The sequence below is a fragment of the Equus caballus genome, chromosome 8 (genome assembly GCF_041296265.1).
Source record: "Equus caballus isolate H_3958 breed thoroughbred chromosome 8, TB-T2T, whole genome shotgun sequence".
NCBI classification, from domain to species: Eukaryota; Metazoa; Chordata; class Mammalia; order Perissodactyla; family Equidae; genus Equus; species Equus caballus.
This window is the reverse complement of record NC_091691.1, coordinates 46754309-46772302: the sequence shown is the minus strand read 5'-3', so window position 1 is coordinate 46772302 and position 17994 is coordinate 46754309. Positions and strand designations below refer to the sequence as shown.

The window sequence follows — 17994 nt, the reverse complement described above, 5'->3', positions numbered from 1 at the left end:
ACTATCAGAAATTAAGTACAAGAAGGAAGGGGAGAGGAAACAGAAGGGAAACTGTTACTTGTACAGAACTGAAACTCTGATTAAAAGCTAACGGGGGTAGAGATTTAAACTAATGATTTTAAAAAGAGTTTGGAATAATGTGGATTTCAATTGTGTATTATTAACTCAATCAAGAGAACATTTGCTTTGTTCAATAATGAATTTCTTTGATGCTAGAGGCCACATTAAATAGGGATATAATGATGGATTCAGAAGCCATGGCAGAAGGATGTTTTCGAGATGTCACTGGCTATAGACGAATCCATTGTCCCACTTTGTGCTAAGTATTTCAAATTTTCAGAATGCTTCATGAACGTTAAATAAGCGTTAACCCTGTGTTGTCCGTATCATTACACTTAGGTAAGTGAGAGGAAACTGAAGAGAAAAAGTAAGCCATTTGCCCCAGGCATCCTGCCTTGAAGGTAGGCCCATAAAACACTGGCATTTCCCAAGTCAGAACGCAAGACAATGTTTAAACTCTGTTTAACACACGTATGTCCAGAATAGGCAAATCTATGGAGACAGAAGGTAGATCAGCAGTTATCTGAAGCCGGGATGTTTGGGAGAACAGAGTGACTGATAATGCGCATCAAAACTGACTTCACTGGAGCCATTTTAAAATGGAGTTGGAGCTGCCTGTCCAGAGAAACTGCCTTATCATCTTGAACCTTGGACTGGGCCAAACCTGTGGACTGGGCCAAAACCGCAATGGTTTTACAAGCAATTGTTTAAGAAGTCAGCAGGAAAATGGACATTCTGATCACAAAGACTGATGTCTGCGGACTTTCTGAAGACAGAATCAATAGTCAATCAATGTTTAGCCAAGACTAGCTCTCTGTCTCCATCTCCAATTAAAACTCTTTAGAATACAACCTCCTTTCTTTGCCTGTCTTTGATCACAAATAAACGCTTTGCTTCTTAAACTGGTTTGTTTCTGTAGGTTAACATATGGTGTCAGAAGTGGGATCGGAAGCAATCTCAACTTTGCGGACTGGCGGACGCCAGGTTCAGTACCAGCATGAGTTCCCTTGTGTGCTCACCACTTGCACAAACCCCTGACTCTTCCAATCACGAGTCCCCTCAGATTCTGATCTCCTCCCCTCCTTTTGGTTGAGGTCTTTGCCATTCTGGGGGCTTCTGGGGGCAACAGCCCAATTTGGAGTTAATTGACCAGGAGACAATTGTCTCAAAGCCAGCGCATGGCTATTTCCATCTGAAAGAGTTTCCCTGCTTGGGCCACCTTATGGCAGCTCATAACTACTGCCACCTGGAAGGGCTTCTCTGTTTGAGCCAGCTACGCTGTCTGAGGGCTTATCCCCCACCTGTGAGTACTCAAATTCCACCTTTTGTTTTGTTTGTCCAAATAGCTACAGCCAGTGGGTCAGAAACACAGGTAAGAGTCTGAGGCTTGCAACTGGCATCTCTGCGTCCGACTGAGCTTTAACATGGGAGTTTCATCTTCCATAAGTTCCTGAGAAGTTCTTCCCTTGGGAACTCCAGCTGGGTTTATATTGAAGAACTACAGTCCTTCCTCTTATAAATTTTTGTCTCGGTCACTGATAATACTAACAATGATTTAAAATCACAGTGGCCCCTTTAGGACTCTTTTGAGCTTCCAAACTTGCCTTTTTGGACACTAGATTTGAGAACCGTGAATTTAAGAGCAGAAATAAGATCTTTAATTCCCAAAGAATCAAGTGCACCACCTTCTGGCACACCTACTTAAAAACTACAATCCTGGAAGCTGTAAATATTGCAAAGAACAGGAAAATCTTACTGACCTTGTTTCATTTGCTGAGAGCTTGGCTTGGTAATCTTCAGGTTAGGGGCCCAAAATGTGGTCAGACAGAAATGTGGGTTACACCCCATTTGCAGCTAGGGTCCTACCACACTGCTGCCACCCTCCAGGGAGTTACACTGACCATTAGAAGGAACATTCCAATTAGTTATAGTCATTTAAGAAGTACGCTGAAAAGCAAAGACTTCAAAATTCCAAAATAGCCTTATAGAAGGTTTCATTGCAAACAGCTAATAAAAAATTAAGATATAAGGAGTAAACTAAAAGAAAAAAATACACAAAAGTCCATTAAGTTAATGGCTTTACAGAGACCCCATATCTACCCTTGAAGCCGAATGGGCCCCTCCAAGAGTCAAAAAGACTCTGAGAAACTTTCTGGTAAACTGCCAAGTGGGAACTAAAATTAAAATTTAATGGAGTTGCTTAATACTGCCAGAAATATTTACTGTTTGTCTCAGCTGAAACCTGACAAGATATTTGAAAGGATTTAGTAACTTATGATGAGAAATTGGGCCAAACTGGAAGCTGATATTCAGAGCCTGACAGGACATTTTTTTCCTAGGCTTTCTCCCACTAAGCTAAAATAAAACTATGTCCCCAGAGGGAGAGAAACAAACTAAGGATAATGTAATTGGATGGGTATGTCAGTCCTTGATAAGCAACTAACCTCCCCTTTTCTCTCAAAAGTCTTGTGACCTCTCTGGGAACTCTTATCTGGACCATCCCTGATTCCTAAGGCTGAAGAGAGAAAAGGTGGAGGGAAAGAAGCTTTTGGAGCTGCAGACCGCTAAGGAAGCACCCTTGCTCAAAAATCTAATTTAAGGACAATTTTTAAGTGGAGGCTATAAGATCTCTGTTTGCATGTCTGTGTGTTTATGTGTGTGTCTACATATGTATGTTATAAATATGTGATATCTTCTACCTCTGGATTGTATTACCAAGACTAGTTTATGAGAGCTCTGCTTGATTGGCTTAAAAACAAATAAGTGCTACATAAATTGAGCGTACTCTCAAAAAAATAACAGAAACTAACCCAAATGAATTTCAGGATCATGTGATCAAGGAAACTATTCACTATTAAAGCTAATTTAAGTTTGTGGGTTAATTAAAATAGGAATATCTTTAGGGTAATCAACATTAAATATAATGCTTTTGTTCTACCTATTAAAAGCCAAAAAATCCATGTTATTTCTGTTAGAAAAGTTGGCAGAAAAAAAAAATTTGATGCCTAACTTTGTCTGATGTCTCATGAAGTTTTTGTAGATAATCTAAACATAATTGTTGAGAACAAGTAAACTAAACAGATGTAAGTAAATAAAAAGGTTTTGGGTGAACTTTTTTTCCTATTTTGTTTTTTATTGAGGTTATGATAGTTTATAACCTTGTGAAATTTCAGTTGTACATTATTGTTTGTCAGTCATGTTGTAGGTGCACCACTTCACCCTTTGTGCCCAGCCCCCACCCCCTCCCTTTCCCCTGGTAACCACTAAACTGTTCTCTTTGTCCACATGTCTGTTTATCTTCCTCACATGAGTGGAGTCATACAGAGACTGTCTTTCTCTGTCTGGCTTATTTCGCTTAACATAATATCCTCAAGGTCCATCCATGTTGTTGTGAATGGGACGATTTTGTCCTTTTTTATGGCTGAGTAGTATTCCATTGTATATATATATACCATGTCTTCTTTATCCAATCATCAGTCGATGGGCACTTAGGTTGCTTCCACATCTTGGCTACTGTGAATAATGCTGCAATGAACATAGGGGTGCATGGGTCTCTTTGAATTGCTGATTTCAAGTTCTTTGGATAGATACTGGGTGAACTTCTTAACAAGAATTATACGTTATGGTATATGTACTTTAAAAATAACTTTAGGGGCCAGCCCAGTGGTGCAGTGGTTAAATGTGCACATTCCGCTTTGGCAGCCCAGGGTTTGCCGGTTCAGATCCTGGGTGCAGACCTATGCACTGCTCGTTAAGCCATGCTGTGGCAGGTGTCCCACATATACAGTAGAGGAAGATGGGCACAGATGTTAGCTCAGGGCTAATCTTACTCAAAATAATAAATAAATAAAAATAACTTTAAAACCTTTTGGTAACTTGAAACCTTAGAGTTTTGCTAAATTAAGTTAAATGACAGAAATTCATTAAGTATCTACATCATTTTCAAATAAGATAAAATATTAGAATTCATTACTAAACATAGGTTTACCTACTTTTGGCTTATTACAGAAAAATTACAATAAGAAAAACTAAAGGATGTTGGGTCAACTAGTAAACATATCTTGTGCCACATTAAAAAAATTTTTTTGCTCTGGGAAAATGTATGTTTTCAGTAAGAGAAGGTATAAGGCATGGAGATATATTTGTTAAGAAAGTAAATTTGTCCTAAAGTAAAACCAGTTATGGGAAAGACTAAAGGATAATTCCAAGTGTAAAAAAAGAAAGTTAGCAAAGGTTTGTGTAAGACGAACCCTGAGAAAAGAGTTTTACGCATGGTCAAGTTGGCTAAGATTGAAATGAATTTAACTAAGTAGGGGAGTTTTAATATCAAAAATAAGTTGGTGTAAAATTAAAATTTAGTTTTCTCTCTCTTAAAAGGAAAAGGTTTCCTGGGCTTTTAGTCTGCTCTTGATAAGGAGACTATGAAAATTTTTTCTTTATTTTTGAGTAGTCCACCTAAAAAGCAGAGATTTTAAGTTTTATCAAAGTAATTTCCTAGGTCCAAAATGCTGAGACCTCTCTATTAAGACAGCTAAGGTTTTCTGTTTTTGTTTGTAATTGTTTAACTCAGGGCCACCCCAGTGGCCTAGAGGTTAAGTTTGCACACTCTGCTTCAGTGGCCCAGGGTTCGCTGGTTTGGATCCTGGGTGTGGACCTATGCACTACTCATCAAGCCATGCTGTGGGGGCATCCCACATAGAAAAACTAGAAGGACCTACAACTAGAATATACAACTATGTACTGGGGCTTCGGGGAAGAAAAAACAAAAACTATTTAACTCTATTTGCCTTTAACATCTTCTATTGTCACTCTGGTTAAATGGATTAGTCAGCATTGTTTCAAAGTAACCTTTGATTCTATTTAGCCAAGAGTTTTAAAATATTTTCATATTTTTGACAAACTTCCCAAAATTCAAATTCTAAAAAACTCTTTTTTGTTAACCTGAAAGTAACTTTGAGAATTTCCAGTGGGCCCATGGGACTTCTCAAGGACTGTTGTCTTCCTATAAAAAGGGAGACATTAAACTAATAAGGTTTATTTGGTATGTTAAATTCCATGGGAAGCACTGTCAAATAAGTGATGCTAAACCTCCCTTATGTATATCCTTGTGTGTATGTTATTAATATGTGTTCTAAAAATTATACGAAATTCCTAAAAATATGATTATGTCTTCATACAATGTTATCAGTCATAATTCTAGTCACTATCTTAAAATGTATGTCACAGAAATAACCAAATTAACTTGTCAATTGTATTGTAATCTGATCTCTTCCCATGCCATTTTGAATCTTTTATCATGTACTGACAGTTACTGATTTACTTTGACGCTTTTGCAAATATGGTTCATCTTCAGAGAGATTCATGGAAAGAACTCATTTACTCTAGAATGCAGGTCTCTGATAAGCTTTTCGATCACAAAACTGAACTAGGATAAGAAATTACAGGACTTTAAGAGAGACACTGATGGCTTCATAAAACTGCTAACCAAAGATGAAGAACAATATTAATTACACGAGACTACACGAACCAAGGAGGATGTTCTAATGTTTTGTTTTTCCAGATTTAAAGAAGTTTTTCTCTTAAGCTATCAACTGTGGTAAGATATACCCTTGTGAAAGAAGATGAAACATTGACTTTTTCTCCCTATCTGATCCCTCCAGAATTCAGAAACTCTCAGTGAGTATTCTTATTTTCACTTAATCAGGCCAAGTTTTTAATATAAATAAATCAGTTTTACACTGATTATCTTTGGGAAAAAATTGAGGGTAATTGTAGAGAGAAAAATTATGTTTACATCTTTGTAGATACTAGATTCTGGTCCTGTTAATTATCTTTCAGGTTTTGTTATGTACCTGTAGACTGGACTCCCCTGGCCTGAAACTGTCTTTGGTCTCAGTGACTGTTACCAGTACTGTCTTTGGAAAATATAACTCACTTCACACGAGATAGTCATCACCAGATCAATGTGTATTAGTATACAACCTTCTGCTGATCCCTTGTTGTCTTATGCTAATATCACCAGGTACTCAAAGTCTCTAATGTCTTACCCTCAAGCCTATCATCAACAGGTTAAAGAAACTTTCTTGGATTCCAATTTAAAGGATCCTGTTGGTCACAGCCTAGAGCCTGATGACTGAGTATTCTGGAAGCATCATCAGAGGAAGACAGCCCTTGAGCCCCATTGGAAAGGACCTCACCAAGTGCTCCTGACCAACAACACTGCTGCAGAACTAGAAGGCATTTAGCCTTGGAGATACCTCGCACAACTAAAGAAGGCTCCACCTGCCATCTGTTCCTGTACGAATGCTGGAGGCCTCCAAATAAAATTGCCTAGGAAGAGAAGTAGCCGACATCCGAGGCAGGCAGCTTTCCCCAGATGGCCAGACAAGGCCTGCACACCTTTCACTCACTGTTGCTTCTTACCTTATTTTCTCCCTCTCTTCCTTGGAAAGACAATACTCTTACCCACATCTCCCGGCCTATTACAAAAGGAAATCTTTCTGACTGTTGGGTTTGCCATCAGAATCCTCCTTCTGTACACAAATCTAGAGAAACCTTTAGTACAATTACTAATCTCTCTGTCATTTCCCTAATTCCCTGCGCTAAGTGTCTGGAACTTCTTGCCTAACCAACTGACCCTCCAGAGATTTAAGAGGTAACATTTGTAGCTGTTGTAAATACCTCTTGCCCAACTTGGGTAAACACCTCTGGCAAGGTCAAGGAAGAACTAGACAGAATCTGAGCCCAAGCCGAATGGTTAAATGCGGTGCTCACTGACATCCCATACTTCTTGGATCTCTTTGGCTGGCTACCCTTAGGCGTTGCCTCCTGGTTCAGGTCTATTCTCCAATTTGGACTTAGCATTTTGTTTATTATTATAAGAATTCTCACTGTTGTACAACTTTGTCTCTTTTGCACTGCTCAGTGTTATAAAAACACCACTCGGATAATGGTCGCTCATCACTTTAAAATGATTGCTAAGGCTTATGAGCCTTCACCAGAGAAACTTTGAGGAACTACACACAATGTTTGCCCTTAAAGGAACTTGAGACAGTAAGACTTTGCTCTGGCAGTCCTGTTGCTCAAATGTGCCCTAAGGCTCCTAAGTGAACCACTTTCCCTCTCATGTAGGACAGGACTTTCTGGGAGTAAGGCCCCCTCTCCCTGGCAACAAGGGATGAATGATGTTTCATGGTTGATCAGCAATGCTTTCTAACAGTCGATCAGTGATGCTTTCAAAGAAAGATCTTGATCAAAAAGGGAAATGTCAAAATTGACTGTAGTGGAGCCATTTTTAAAACGGAGTTGGAGCTTCCTTTCTAGAGAAACTGCCTTGCTGTCTTGAACACTGGACTGGGCCAAATCTCTGGACTGGGTAAAAATAGCAATTGTTTTACAAGCAACTGTTGGAGAAGTCAGCAGGAGAACTCGCCTCCTGATCACAAGGACTGAGGATTGTGGAGTTTCTGAAGATAGAATCAACAGTCAATCAATGCTTAGCCAAGACTGGCTCTCCACCTCCACCTCCAATTAAAATTCTTTGTAATAAAACCTCCCTTCTTCACCTTTAAAAGCCCCTGACTTTTACTCCCTAGTGGAACACTATTTGGGTTTTTACCTGAATCTGTGCTCCCCAAATTGCAATTCTTTGATCCCAAAGAAACACTGTGCCTCTTAAACTGGTTTGTTTTTGTAGGTTGACACGAGTATGTGGTTTCTTTTGGGGATGACTAAGATATTCTAAAACTGATTGAGCTGATGGTTGCACACCTCTGTGAATATACTAAGAAACACTGAAATAAATACTTTAAAAGGGTGAATTATAGGATATGTGATCTGTATTTCAATAAAGCTAACTCAAAAACATATATGACTTTGCTAATTTATTTTCCTATGGCTCAGCAGAATAACTTCAGCTGTTGATGAACTGGAGTTGATTATGAGATAATTTATATACTTTTGGGGTAAGGAAGAAGCATCCAAGTTCCTGTACTTCTGGCCGAGGCAGGAGCAGTTTCAATCACCAAGATGAAACACGGTTTTGAGATGCTTTATCTGCTTGGGTAAGATATGCTTAGGAAAGTACTGTTCTTTATCTAGCTATGTTTCCTCTATTAGGTAACCTCCCTCACTGTCTCAGAGTCCAGCTCCCTAATTGTGTTAACCTTTTGGCAACCTCAGCCCCGAAGAACAAGTCCTGAGTAGTTGAAATAGCTGTTATAAAGCCAAAAGTCAATGTATGAAACCCATGAACTTTATTTCCTAAAAAGGCTCAGACCTGCACTCAGAATTTGCTTTTACCATAAAAACAATTCTAACAAACATGCGTCTCTTCCCAACCGGAACTAATTAGGGGTTGCCAATTGTAAAGAGGAAGTTTGCTGGAGGCAAAGTGACACCAGCGAGAAGAGACTGCTGACAGTATAATGGAGGAAGGACAAAAAGTAGAGGCAACGTTCACAAGCAAATAGCCCTCCTCGCACGCCTCTGAGTCACGAGGAAGCTAAACTGTGATTTACAACGCTCTGTTTATTCTCCCACAGACAGACTCGGCCAGCAATGCTGGGCCTCTTTAACAAAGGCTTTGGAGACCCAGGGTCTGGGGCCTGCCTTTCAGGGGCCTGTGAAAACGAAACAGTTAATCTATGGCTCCAAAATCAAAGCTAATGAATATTTAATTGATACCTACAAAATTGTAACATCTCACCAACTTTATTGCTAAAATTGGTATTCATAAAATAACGATGACACATAAATAATTTGTAGGTCTGATTTTCTCACTACACAAGAATAACTGACTATATATGAGAATTGTAGAAAAATCATGGACAAACGTAAATCAAAAGTTTTTCATGGCTAAATAATTTTAAAAGCAATATCATAAAAATGCTCCCAAAAATGTGCAATGAGAAGTCTATTATTGTCACAGGCTGCGGGTACATTTTAGTATGTCTGATATGATGTTAGCTGGGCCTGGTGTGGGCTTGGTGAGCTGGCCTGCGACTCTGCCCCAGGCAGAGCCTCCCCTCTGCGCCTTCTGAACTCCACAGGAAATCAACTCCTCTTCATCCTAACCCAGCACAGAGCGCCCCCTCTGTCTCCCTGCCTAGGCTCCCCCGCACCCACCCCTGGCGGAGGCCGGCCCCTCTCCCACAGAAACCTTGGGTAGCAGTTGGGGTTGGGCCCTCCTCACCCGGCTTCCAGACACTGCCCCTCTAGTCAGGTGTACAAATCTCTGCTTCTTCTGCCTCACCTCCAGGCAGTCGTCACCTCCTGATCATTCTTCCTTCTTAACTGAAAATTTGGGCACCTTCCTTTCTGCACACCCCAAATTCTGACCCCACCCTGGCCTTCACTTTACAAACACTGACGTCCATGCTCAATCTCACCTCCTGTCCTCTTACCCCAGTGGAACACGTTTTCCTCCACCCGTCTAGCTAACCCCAACAACTAAGAGAGCTCTGCTGGAGCTCTCTGCCCATGTCCATTCCGGAGCACTTCACCACCTAGCTCAGTCATCCCTGTACCCCAAGCCCTCTCAGTACTCCCTATCATCATTTTAAAATGCTTTTTTTTTTTTGGAGGAAGATTAGCCCTGAGCTAACTGCTGCCAATCCTCCTCTTTTTGCTGAGGAAGACTGGCCCTGAGCTAACATCCATGCCCATCTTCCTCTACTTTATATGTGGGATGCCTCCCACAGCATGGTCTGCCAAGTGGTGCCCTGTCTGCACCCGGGATCCGAACTGACGAACCCCAGGCCACCGAAGCGGAACGTGCGCACTTAACCGCTGCTCCACCGGGCTGGCCCCTAAAATACTTTTTTGAGATATGATTTCCATACTATAAAATTCACCCTTTTAAAGCATGTAATTCAGGGGTTTTTAGTGTATTCTCAAGGTTGTACAATCATCACCATTTTTCCAGAACGTTTTCCTCAGCCCAAATAGAAACCTCGTACCTATTAAAAATCACTCGCCGTCTCCCACTTCTTCCCCAGCCGCTGCCAACCCCTAATTCTTCTGTCTCTATGAATATGCCTATTCTGGACATTTCATATAAATGGAATCATACAACACGTGGCCTTTTGTGTCTGGCTCCCCTGCACCTAGCATAACGTTTTCAAGCTTCACCTGTGTTGCAGCACATATCAGGGCTCCACCCCTTTTCACGGCTGAATGATACTGCATCGTACAGATACACCAAATTACAGACTGAACGTTGGCGTCCTGCCCCTCCAAATTCACATGCTGAAGTCCTAACCCGCAATGTGATGGTATTAGGAAGTGGGGCCTTTGGGAGGTAATTAGGTTTAGATGAGGTCACGAGGATCGAGCCCCCATGGTGTGGTTAGTGCCCTCATAAGGAAAAGACGAGATCCACGTCTCCCTCTCTCCCTCACTGAGGATACAGCAAGAAGGGGGCTGCTTGCAAGCCAGAAAGAAGGCTCTCACCAGACACCGAGTTTGCCAGCAGCTTGATCTTGGACTTCTCAGTCTCCAGCACTGTGAGATATAACTTCCTGTTGTTTAAGCTTCAGTCTATGGGATTTCGCTATGGCAGTCCAAGCTAATCCATAGCACATTTTGGTTATCATCAGTTGATGGACACTAGGGTTGTTTCCACTTTTTTGGCTACTATGAATAATACTGCTGTGAACATTTGTGTTGTAGTTTCTGTGTGAACAGATGTTTTCATTTCTCTTGGGTATACACCTAGGAGTGGAATTTCTGGGTCATATGGTACCTCTATGTTTACCTTTTCGAAGAATGAAGAAACTGTTTTCTAATCTGGTTGCATCATTTTACATTCCTACCAGCAATGTATGAGGGTTCCAATTTCTCCGCATCCTTGCCAACACTTGCCATTGTCTGTCTTCTTGATTACAATCATCCTAGTGGGTGTGAAGTGGTATCTCATGGCGGTTTTTTTCTTTTTTTTTAATTTAAACATCTAACTGGCTTCTTCAGTGATTCATGAATCGGGCAGCATCCCATCTAGCAAGCAGAAAGGAGCTTCCTCATTGTGGTTTTGATTTGCAGTTCCCTGGTGGATAATGATGTTGAGCATCTTTTCAGTAGCTAATTGGCCATGTGTTTATCTTCCTGGGAGAAATGTCTATTCATATCCTTTGCCCATTTTAAAACTGCGTTGTCTTTTTATTGTTGAGATATCTATCATCATTTAAAGACATTCAAGTCTCTACAAGCAAACAAACCCTTGGCTTGGCTGGATCCCTGCTGCAGACACTGTTTTTCGCAGAATATTTTGAAAGAGTTCTCTACACTGTGATTTCCACTTGTAGGGCCTGGGCCTTGCCTGCTCAGCAAAAGCCCCCAGGCCCATTGCAACCATGTGTCCTTCTGGCTCCCTTCTGGGTAGGCCGCCCAGCTGCTGGGATCTGTAACAATCTAGGGCCTGGCTAGCCTGGATCCTCCCTTATCTCAAGTAAAGAACATCGCATCTTACAGGGACACAGAGCCCTCCGTGTGAGCTACTGTTCCTGAGAATGCTGGTCGTACCAAGGACAGCCCTTGGCAAGCATGCAGCCTTTGTTCTCTGCCTACTTAACCAAGCCTCTCTCAGGGGGCGGTAGCGGATGCACATTGCTGTCCAGCCAGCCGCCACTGGACCTTCCCTGTAAGTAACTCCCAATAAACCCGCATGTCTCCTTCGCTGTCTCCGGGTCTTTTCTTTGGTCTCTCAGCAACCCATCCCGCACTGCTCACCCAGCTGGGCGTGTGGCGGAATACCACTCACTTTCTTTTCAAGCGATTGCAATCTGGCTTCATGAACCCAACACGTCAATGAAACTGCTCTCAGCAAGATCACCAGTGGCTGTTTTGTTACCAAGTTAGAGGGACCCTTTTCAATTCCTAGCTTGTTTGATTCCTCTGTGGTAATCAACTGCGAGTCCCTCTCCATCTTCATTGAAAGACTAGAGATTCTTGGCTCTAACGACAGCACACGCTTCTCATTGTTCTCAGGCATCTGTGGCTGCTCCTTAGTTTTCTCAATGAGCTTCTCTTATTCTGCTCATTCTTAAGTCTTGATCTTCTTCAAGATTCTGTCCTGGGTCCTCTTATTTTCTACCTTTACAAGGTCTCACTGGGCAATCAGATTCATTCCCACCGGTTCAATTACCACTTACCACTGCTCGCTCCAAATCTCATCTCTCTCTCCTGCCTAGACCAGCCAGCCTCCTGAGCTCCGAGTGTGTACATCTGTCTAATCGACATGGCTACTGGAACTCCCATGGATCCTTCAACTTTACATGTCCCAAATCAAACGTTTTATCTTAACCTCTCTGGGCTTCCCTAACTCAGTGAATAACACCAATTACTGAATTCTGTAGATATAAATTTTTTGAAGTCCCTCACATTTGTCTACATCCTTCCACCCTTGACACTTCGTGCCCTAGTCCAGTACCATTCAACAAGATGACCCCAACATCCTCCTGACTGGTCTCCCAGCTCCACTCTCTTCTCCAAACTGTAGCCAGAGATCTTTGTAACACACACTTCTCACGGCGTCATTCCTCTGCTTACATGAGCTACTGGAAAACAGAGGATTACTCTGGCTTTGGAGCCAGACATGCTAGGGTTCCAATCTTAATGCCATTCACTTACTGGCTGCAAGACTGTGGGAAGTTCTTTAACTTCTCCATATTTTAGTTTTCTTGTTTAAAAAAAAAACCACCATGAAAGTATCATCTCATGGGTCTTCCTGAGAATCCAGAGGATGCACTGTGACGCCCTTCATTCAGAGTCGGGCACGTTTCAAGTGCTCAACACGTTTTAACTATTATTTTTATTGAAAGCTTTCAATAAAGGTAAATCAACCTCACTTTCATCCTAAACTGTAGTGATTAAACGGAACGACTTTAATAAACTAAGACAAGACTCCTCTGGACACTGAAGCCTGGTAGTCAACCGAGCTGCATGCACTCTGCGCTGGTCTCAGCTTCAGCGTCCCAAACTGCTCGGCCGGGGAGGCGGCGGCGGCGCCGGGCGATCCGCGAGGAGGTCGCCAGGCGGGGACGCGGCGCCGCAGCCCGGCTCCCTCCCAGGCGCGGCCGCGGGGCAGCGCGGACCCGGGCTTCTTCCCCGCCCCTGCCTGGCACCGGCCACAGTCCCCGCCGCCCCGCGGCCAAGCTCGCCTGACCTGCAGCCCCGGGTCTCTAAAGCCTTTCCAGCCAAGCCCACACGACCCAACCACAAGCCACAGGAGCCGCCCCGGCCCGGCCGCTTCCTCCCGTGCCCGCCGGCACCGGGGGCGCCCCCGCCTGCGGGCCCCGCCGCCCGGCCCGGCCTCCCGGAGCCCGCGCTCACCTTGAAGGACATCCTGCGGCCGTCCGCGGCCCCCGGCGAGCCCGGCACGCTCCGCCCGGTGCGCGTCCCAGCCCTCCCTCCCCTCGGCCGCCGCGTGCCGCAGAGGGCCGGCCTCCCGCGCCGCGCGCTCCAGCGCCGCCCCGGCCCGCGCCGCCCCCCCGCCGACGCCGCCAGGGCCGGGGCGTGGGGGGCGCGGGGGGAGGGAGAGGGGCGGAGGGAGGGAGGGTGGGAGGGAGGGGGCGGGGAGAGGACGGAAGGGGGCGGGGAGCGGGGGGCGAGAAGGTGGAGAGGGGAGCTGGGGGGCCGGGGGGCCGGGGGGCCGGAGGGGGCGGGGCGCGAGGGGGAGGGGCACCACGCCCGCCCTCCGCGTACCTCCCTCGCACACTCCAACTGCGCGCGTAATGTACACACTCTCCTCACACGCACCACTCCGCACCCACACTCCTCTGGCACGCTCACTCTCACACACACTCCAAACTCTGTGCACACCACACTGTGCACACTCTCCAGGATCCACACACACACAGCGCTATCCACACTCCGGTCCACACACCCACCCTCCTCCCACACCCACACTCTCTCTCACACAGACACCCTAAGCACCTCCACATTTCTGTTACACACACGCACACTCCAAACTCCACACACACTGTGCATTCTCCACATTCCACACATACAGGTTCGCTCACAATACTCCCACCCTCACATCCACATGTACACACTACACACACCCCCACATCTTTCAGAAGAGCGTGGTCTGCCTTAGATGACTCTTAGCCTTCATTATAGCACAAATACGGTGATGATGTGAATGAAACATGAGAAAGAAATTCACTCACCTTCCCACCACCCTTTCAAATAGCTGTTTTCATTTTTATTTGTCTTTCTAGGCTTTCTTTTCTTTCTCTTCCTTTTCTAAGAATCCGGGGCAGGGGAGTGGGGGGAGCGGAGTGCTGGTTTCATCCCGGGGACAGAGTTGAGGAAATGAGCCTTCCGGTTGAACAAGTAATCAGTATTTTCCTTTTTGAAGGCGAAGGGCAGAATCTGCACTATGCTCATGGCCCTCCTCTTTGTGATTCCGCTGTCTCCTCCTCCTCTTGGCCTTGTGCTGCGCGCCTGGAGGAGGGCAGGAGCTGTCCACGCCGCACACTACTGCTTGCTGCCTGCCCAGGGTTGGTTCAGGGGAGGTAAAAGTGGGAGAGCCATATTTTTTTTTAATTTAAAAATATTGCTTTAAAAGTATAAAAAAGCAGCAGTAGCCTTTCTAGAAAATTCAAATGCTAAAGGAAAAGTGGGCATCTCACACTCTCACACTAGAGGAATCCACTCATTCTCCCCCTCACCTGGTTTGTACCTCCTGTACTCTTCTCAATTGAATTTGCAATGAATATTTAATTTAAAAGTTTAAAAAAATACACTACAAATGAAAGTTCATAATGAAAATTAAAATGTTTATCTTTTATGGATAAATTGTATTACTTTGTGTTTAAAACAGTTTTAAAATAAAAACATTCCAAAACTTGATAGAAAATTTCAATTTTTAAATCAAGAAAGACTCAAAATGTTTTCCTTTCCTTGGGTGTCTGTGGATGAGACAGTTTTGAAGTTCCCACACAGCATTATCTCATAAAATCAAGCATTGGAGGTTTTGCTTTAATAGTTTGATAAACAAAAAGAAGGAAGGGAAAGAATATTTTGAGTGCTACCTATGTACCAGGTGCTTTCCTTATAAAAATCCTGCAAGGTGGGTATTATGCCCATTCCACGGCTGAGAAAACTAAGGTTCTGAGAGATGACTCCTTTGCTAATGAGAGATGAGACCTTCAGTGAAGTCTGTCTGGCTCCAAAGTCTGTTTCCTAGCAATACTTGTCTTTCCTAAAGAGAAAAATAAAAGTAAAAATTTGAACTCAGAAGTTGAATAATTTTTTTCTTTGAGAAACAACCTCTTGTCCTCAGGTTGGTAATTAAAAAAATGTTCTTAAAACATTAGGAAGGGGCTGGCCCCGTGGCCGAGTGGTTAAGTTTGCACTCTCGGCTTCTGTGGCCCTGGGTTTCGCCCGTTCGGATCCTGGGCACGGACATGGCACCGCTCATCAGACCATGCTGAGGCGGCATCCCACATGCCACAATTAGAAGGACCCACAACTAAAATATACAACTATGTACTGGGGGGATTTGGGGAGAAAAAGCACGAAAAAAAAGATTGGCAACAGTTGTTAGCTCAGGTGCCAATCTTTAAAAAAAAAAATTAGGGAAAGAATCTAATTGTCAGGGCTCTCAAAATGACATGTAAGAATTTAATTCTGAAGGGACAATTTTCTTTGCAAAAATCCTCTAGTTCAATCCTGATGCCAGTTATCTGATAACAGTGTTGAAAATGGGAATACGGTAAAAAGCACATCCATGGAATTACAGGGATATTCAGAGAATTAACACTATACAACAATTATGACATAGAAACACCTCAGCCCCTGTCACCTACCTCCAGATTTAGACGGTTCTTCTTGCTAATGGAAAGGGCCGCAGGCTAGACACAGCCACTACTCTAAATGAGCCCAGGACGTGGGTGCCGACGCGGTTCCGTGAAACCCGCCGTGTTATCTCTTGGCTGTGACTCTTTCACTAAAGCCTCAACTGTTTCCTCCTCACAGAGGTCCGAGCTGTTCACAAAGCAACATTTCCTCATTTCTCACACTCCCACAGCCATGGCAGACCAGTGGCATCTGGTTCAATATTTCATTAAATCCTCCTGAAAACTAGCAGTTCAATCTATTAGAAAACTACAGTCCCCAAGCAACGTAAATTACCTAGCAGGCTGCGGGTGGAGCACGCCGCACGGCCCATTTGCTGTGCAGATGTTTATAGCTGCAGACTTTCTGCACATTCCGGGTGCAAGAAGCGTAGCCTTTGTAAGCCTCCCTCAGACACTAAACACCGAAACTTTAAATAAAAAAATTTTTACCAAGAAAAGGTCATTTAGGTGTAGAATGAATAATTTTTGTGTTTTGCCTTAATTATCCAGGAATTTAACGTAGACTCTTTTCTTGGGAACACGAGTTTTGTGCCCCTCCTGTAGCCTGAGGATCCTCCATCCTCTCCTCGCCCTCAGCAAAGCAACTGGAGAGCATTCACACCATGGTCCCATCAGAAGGCTCTGCTCGACAGGAAATCTAGAGCTAATTTGCTTTTGCTGCAGGGCGTCTGCACGTTTCATGACTCAGAAGTAGCTTCAGAGGAACAGCTTCATCCTGGACTAGCTTTGGCAGTCAGTGGTCAGTGTGCGCCACCTTCAAACGTGGTTGTCACCTCACTGGTCATAGAAGCTTGGACACCTCGGATGGCCATCAGGAGGGGTGGGAAGGTGTCCTACTCCAGCTGCAGGAATAACGCCGGGGCAGACACAAGGGCCGGGCCTGGCCGGGAGGTCGATTCTTCAGGAATCGTCCTGCAGCTTGCTCCTCTGAGGAGTTGTCCCTCCTACCCCAGCCATGAGTCTGAACTTCTATTTGTAATAATAAACAGAAAGGTAGGAAAATCTTTGCACATTACTTTCAAGGGCCCCAGACAAACTAGCCACAGGCCTAAGACTGCCTATATGTAATTTGAGGGCTTTTTATTTCTTGAGTGAGTGAAATGTTTGTTGCATAGAGAAACAGTAAAATGAAGCTTTAATAACAACAAGTGCCTAGCTCATATACAAATTTACTGCTTGGCAGTTTGAGGGAGCAAAGACTGTAACGGACTGTAAATGTGCAGCTGGCACAGCCATCCGTCACACTGGGGCCTTTTCAGTGGGGTCTGTCACAGATTAAGACTTCTTGCTTGGCAGAGCTCACCCAGCTGCACTAGAAAAATACACATGTTCTCAGATGAATCGTGTGGCCCTTGCATTGTCAATGACTTGTCGTGAAATTAGCATAGTTGACATCATTCAGTTAAGCAGTCACCAGAAAAGTGCATTAAAGCAATCTGTGCAGAAATTGCAAATTGGGATTTGCAGCTGTGGGTTCCCCCTCCCCGCCCAAAGCATGTAACTTATCTGGGTTTCTGTTTTTTCATCTCTCAAATGAGAGGTTAGGAATAGACGAACTCCAAGTCTTCTTGTAGCTCTTGAAATTCTGTGCATCATTTAGTTTGAACAATCTTGTGCGTTAAATGCATTCCAAACGATAGGAATGTAAATGGAATGATTGCATACTAAATCATGTTTCCAAATTACTGATTCTGTTGTTTCAGGAATAAGGATTTACAGAAACCAAAAAATGGACATAACGTTTTTTAAAAATCATATTTCTGGGAATTAGTACCCATTCAGCCTATGCATATACTTTGCAGAAAAAAAGAAGACAAATTAACAATCAATCCACGTGATTCTCCAAGACCAGAGAAAAGTTCACACATACGTCACACTAGACTCCTGCCTTGGGTGGAATTCTTACCAATCCTATGAATTACATGGAATCTCATGACAGCTCCAGATTAGACAGCTCAGGATTTCCCTCTCTGTCGCTGGCGCTGCTGTCTCTGTGTAAACGCCTGCATCTGGAAACGCCGCGTGGAGGCTCACTAATGACACGTCCAGAGCAGGCGCTCAGCAGCAGGGT

The 17994-nt window shown here is 43.8% G+C and overlaps 1 protein-coding gene across 9 annotated transcripts in view; it reads right to left on the bottom strand.

The window, feature by feature from the left end:
• ANKRD29 (ankyrin repeat domain 29) overlaps positions 1 to 14469 on the bottom strand; it is a 62082-nt gene extending 47613 nt beyond the window's left edge. For 3 of the 9 annotated variants that reach the window (XR_011420939.1, XM_023647491.2, XM_023647493.2), the window contains exon 1: positions 13390 to 13498. Coding sequence is in view for 2 of the 9 variants with exons in the window: in XM_023647491.2 (XP_023503259.1) it covers positions 13390 to 13401 (12 nt within the window). In the remaining 7 variants the exon portion in view is untranslated. Of the gene's footprint in view, positions 1 to 13389; positions 13499 to 14228 lie in introns of those variants that run through there. The other 6 variants (XM_070220720.1, XM_070220719.1, XM_023647490.2 and 3 more) reach the window with 6 other exon arrangements.
• Positions 14470 to 17994: the final 3525 nt, after the last annotated feature.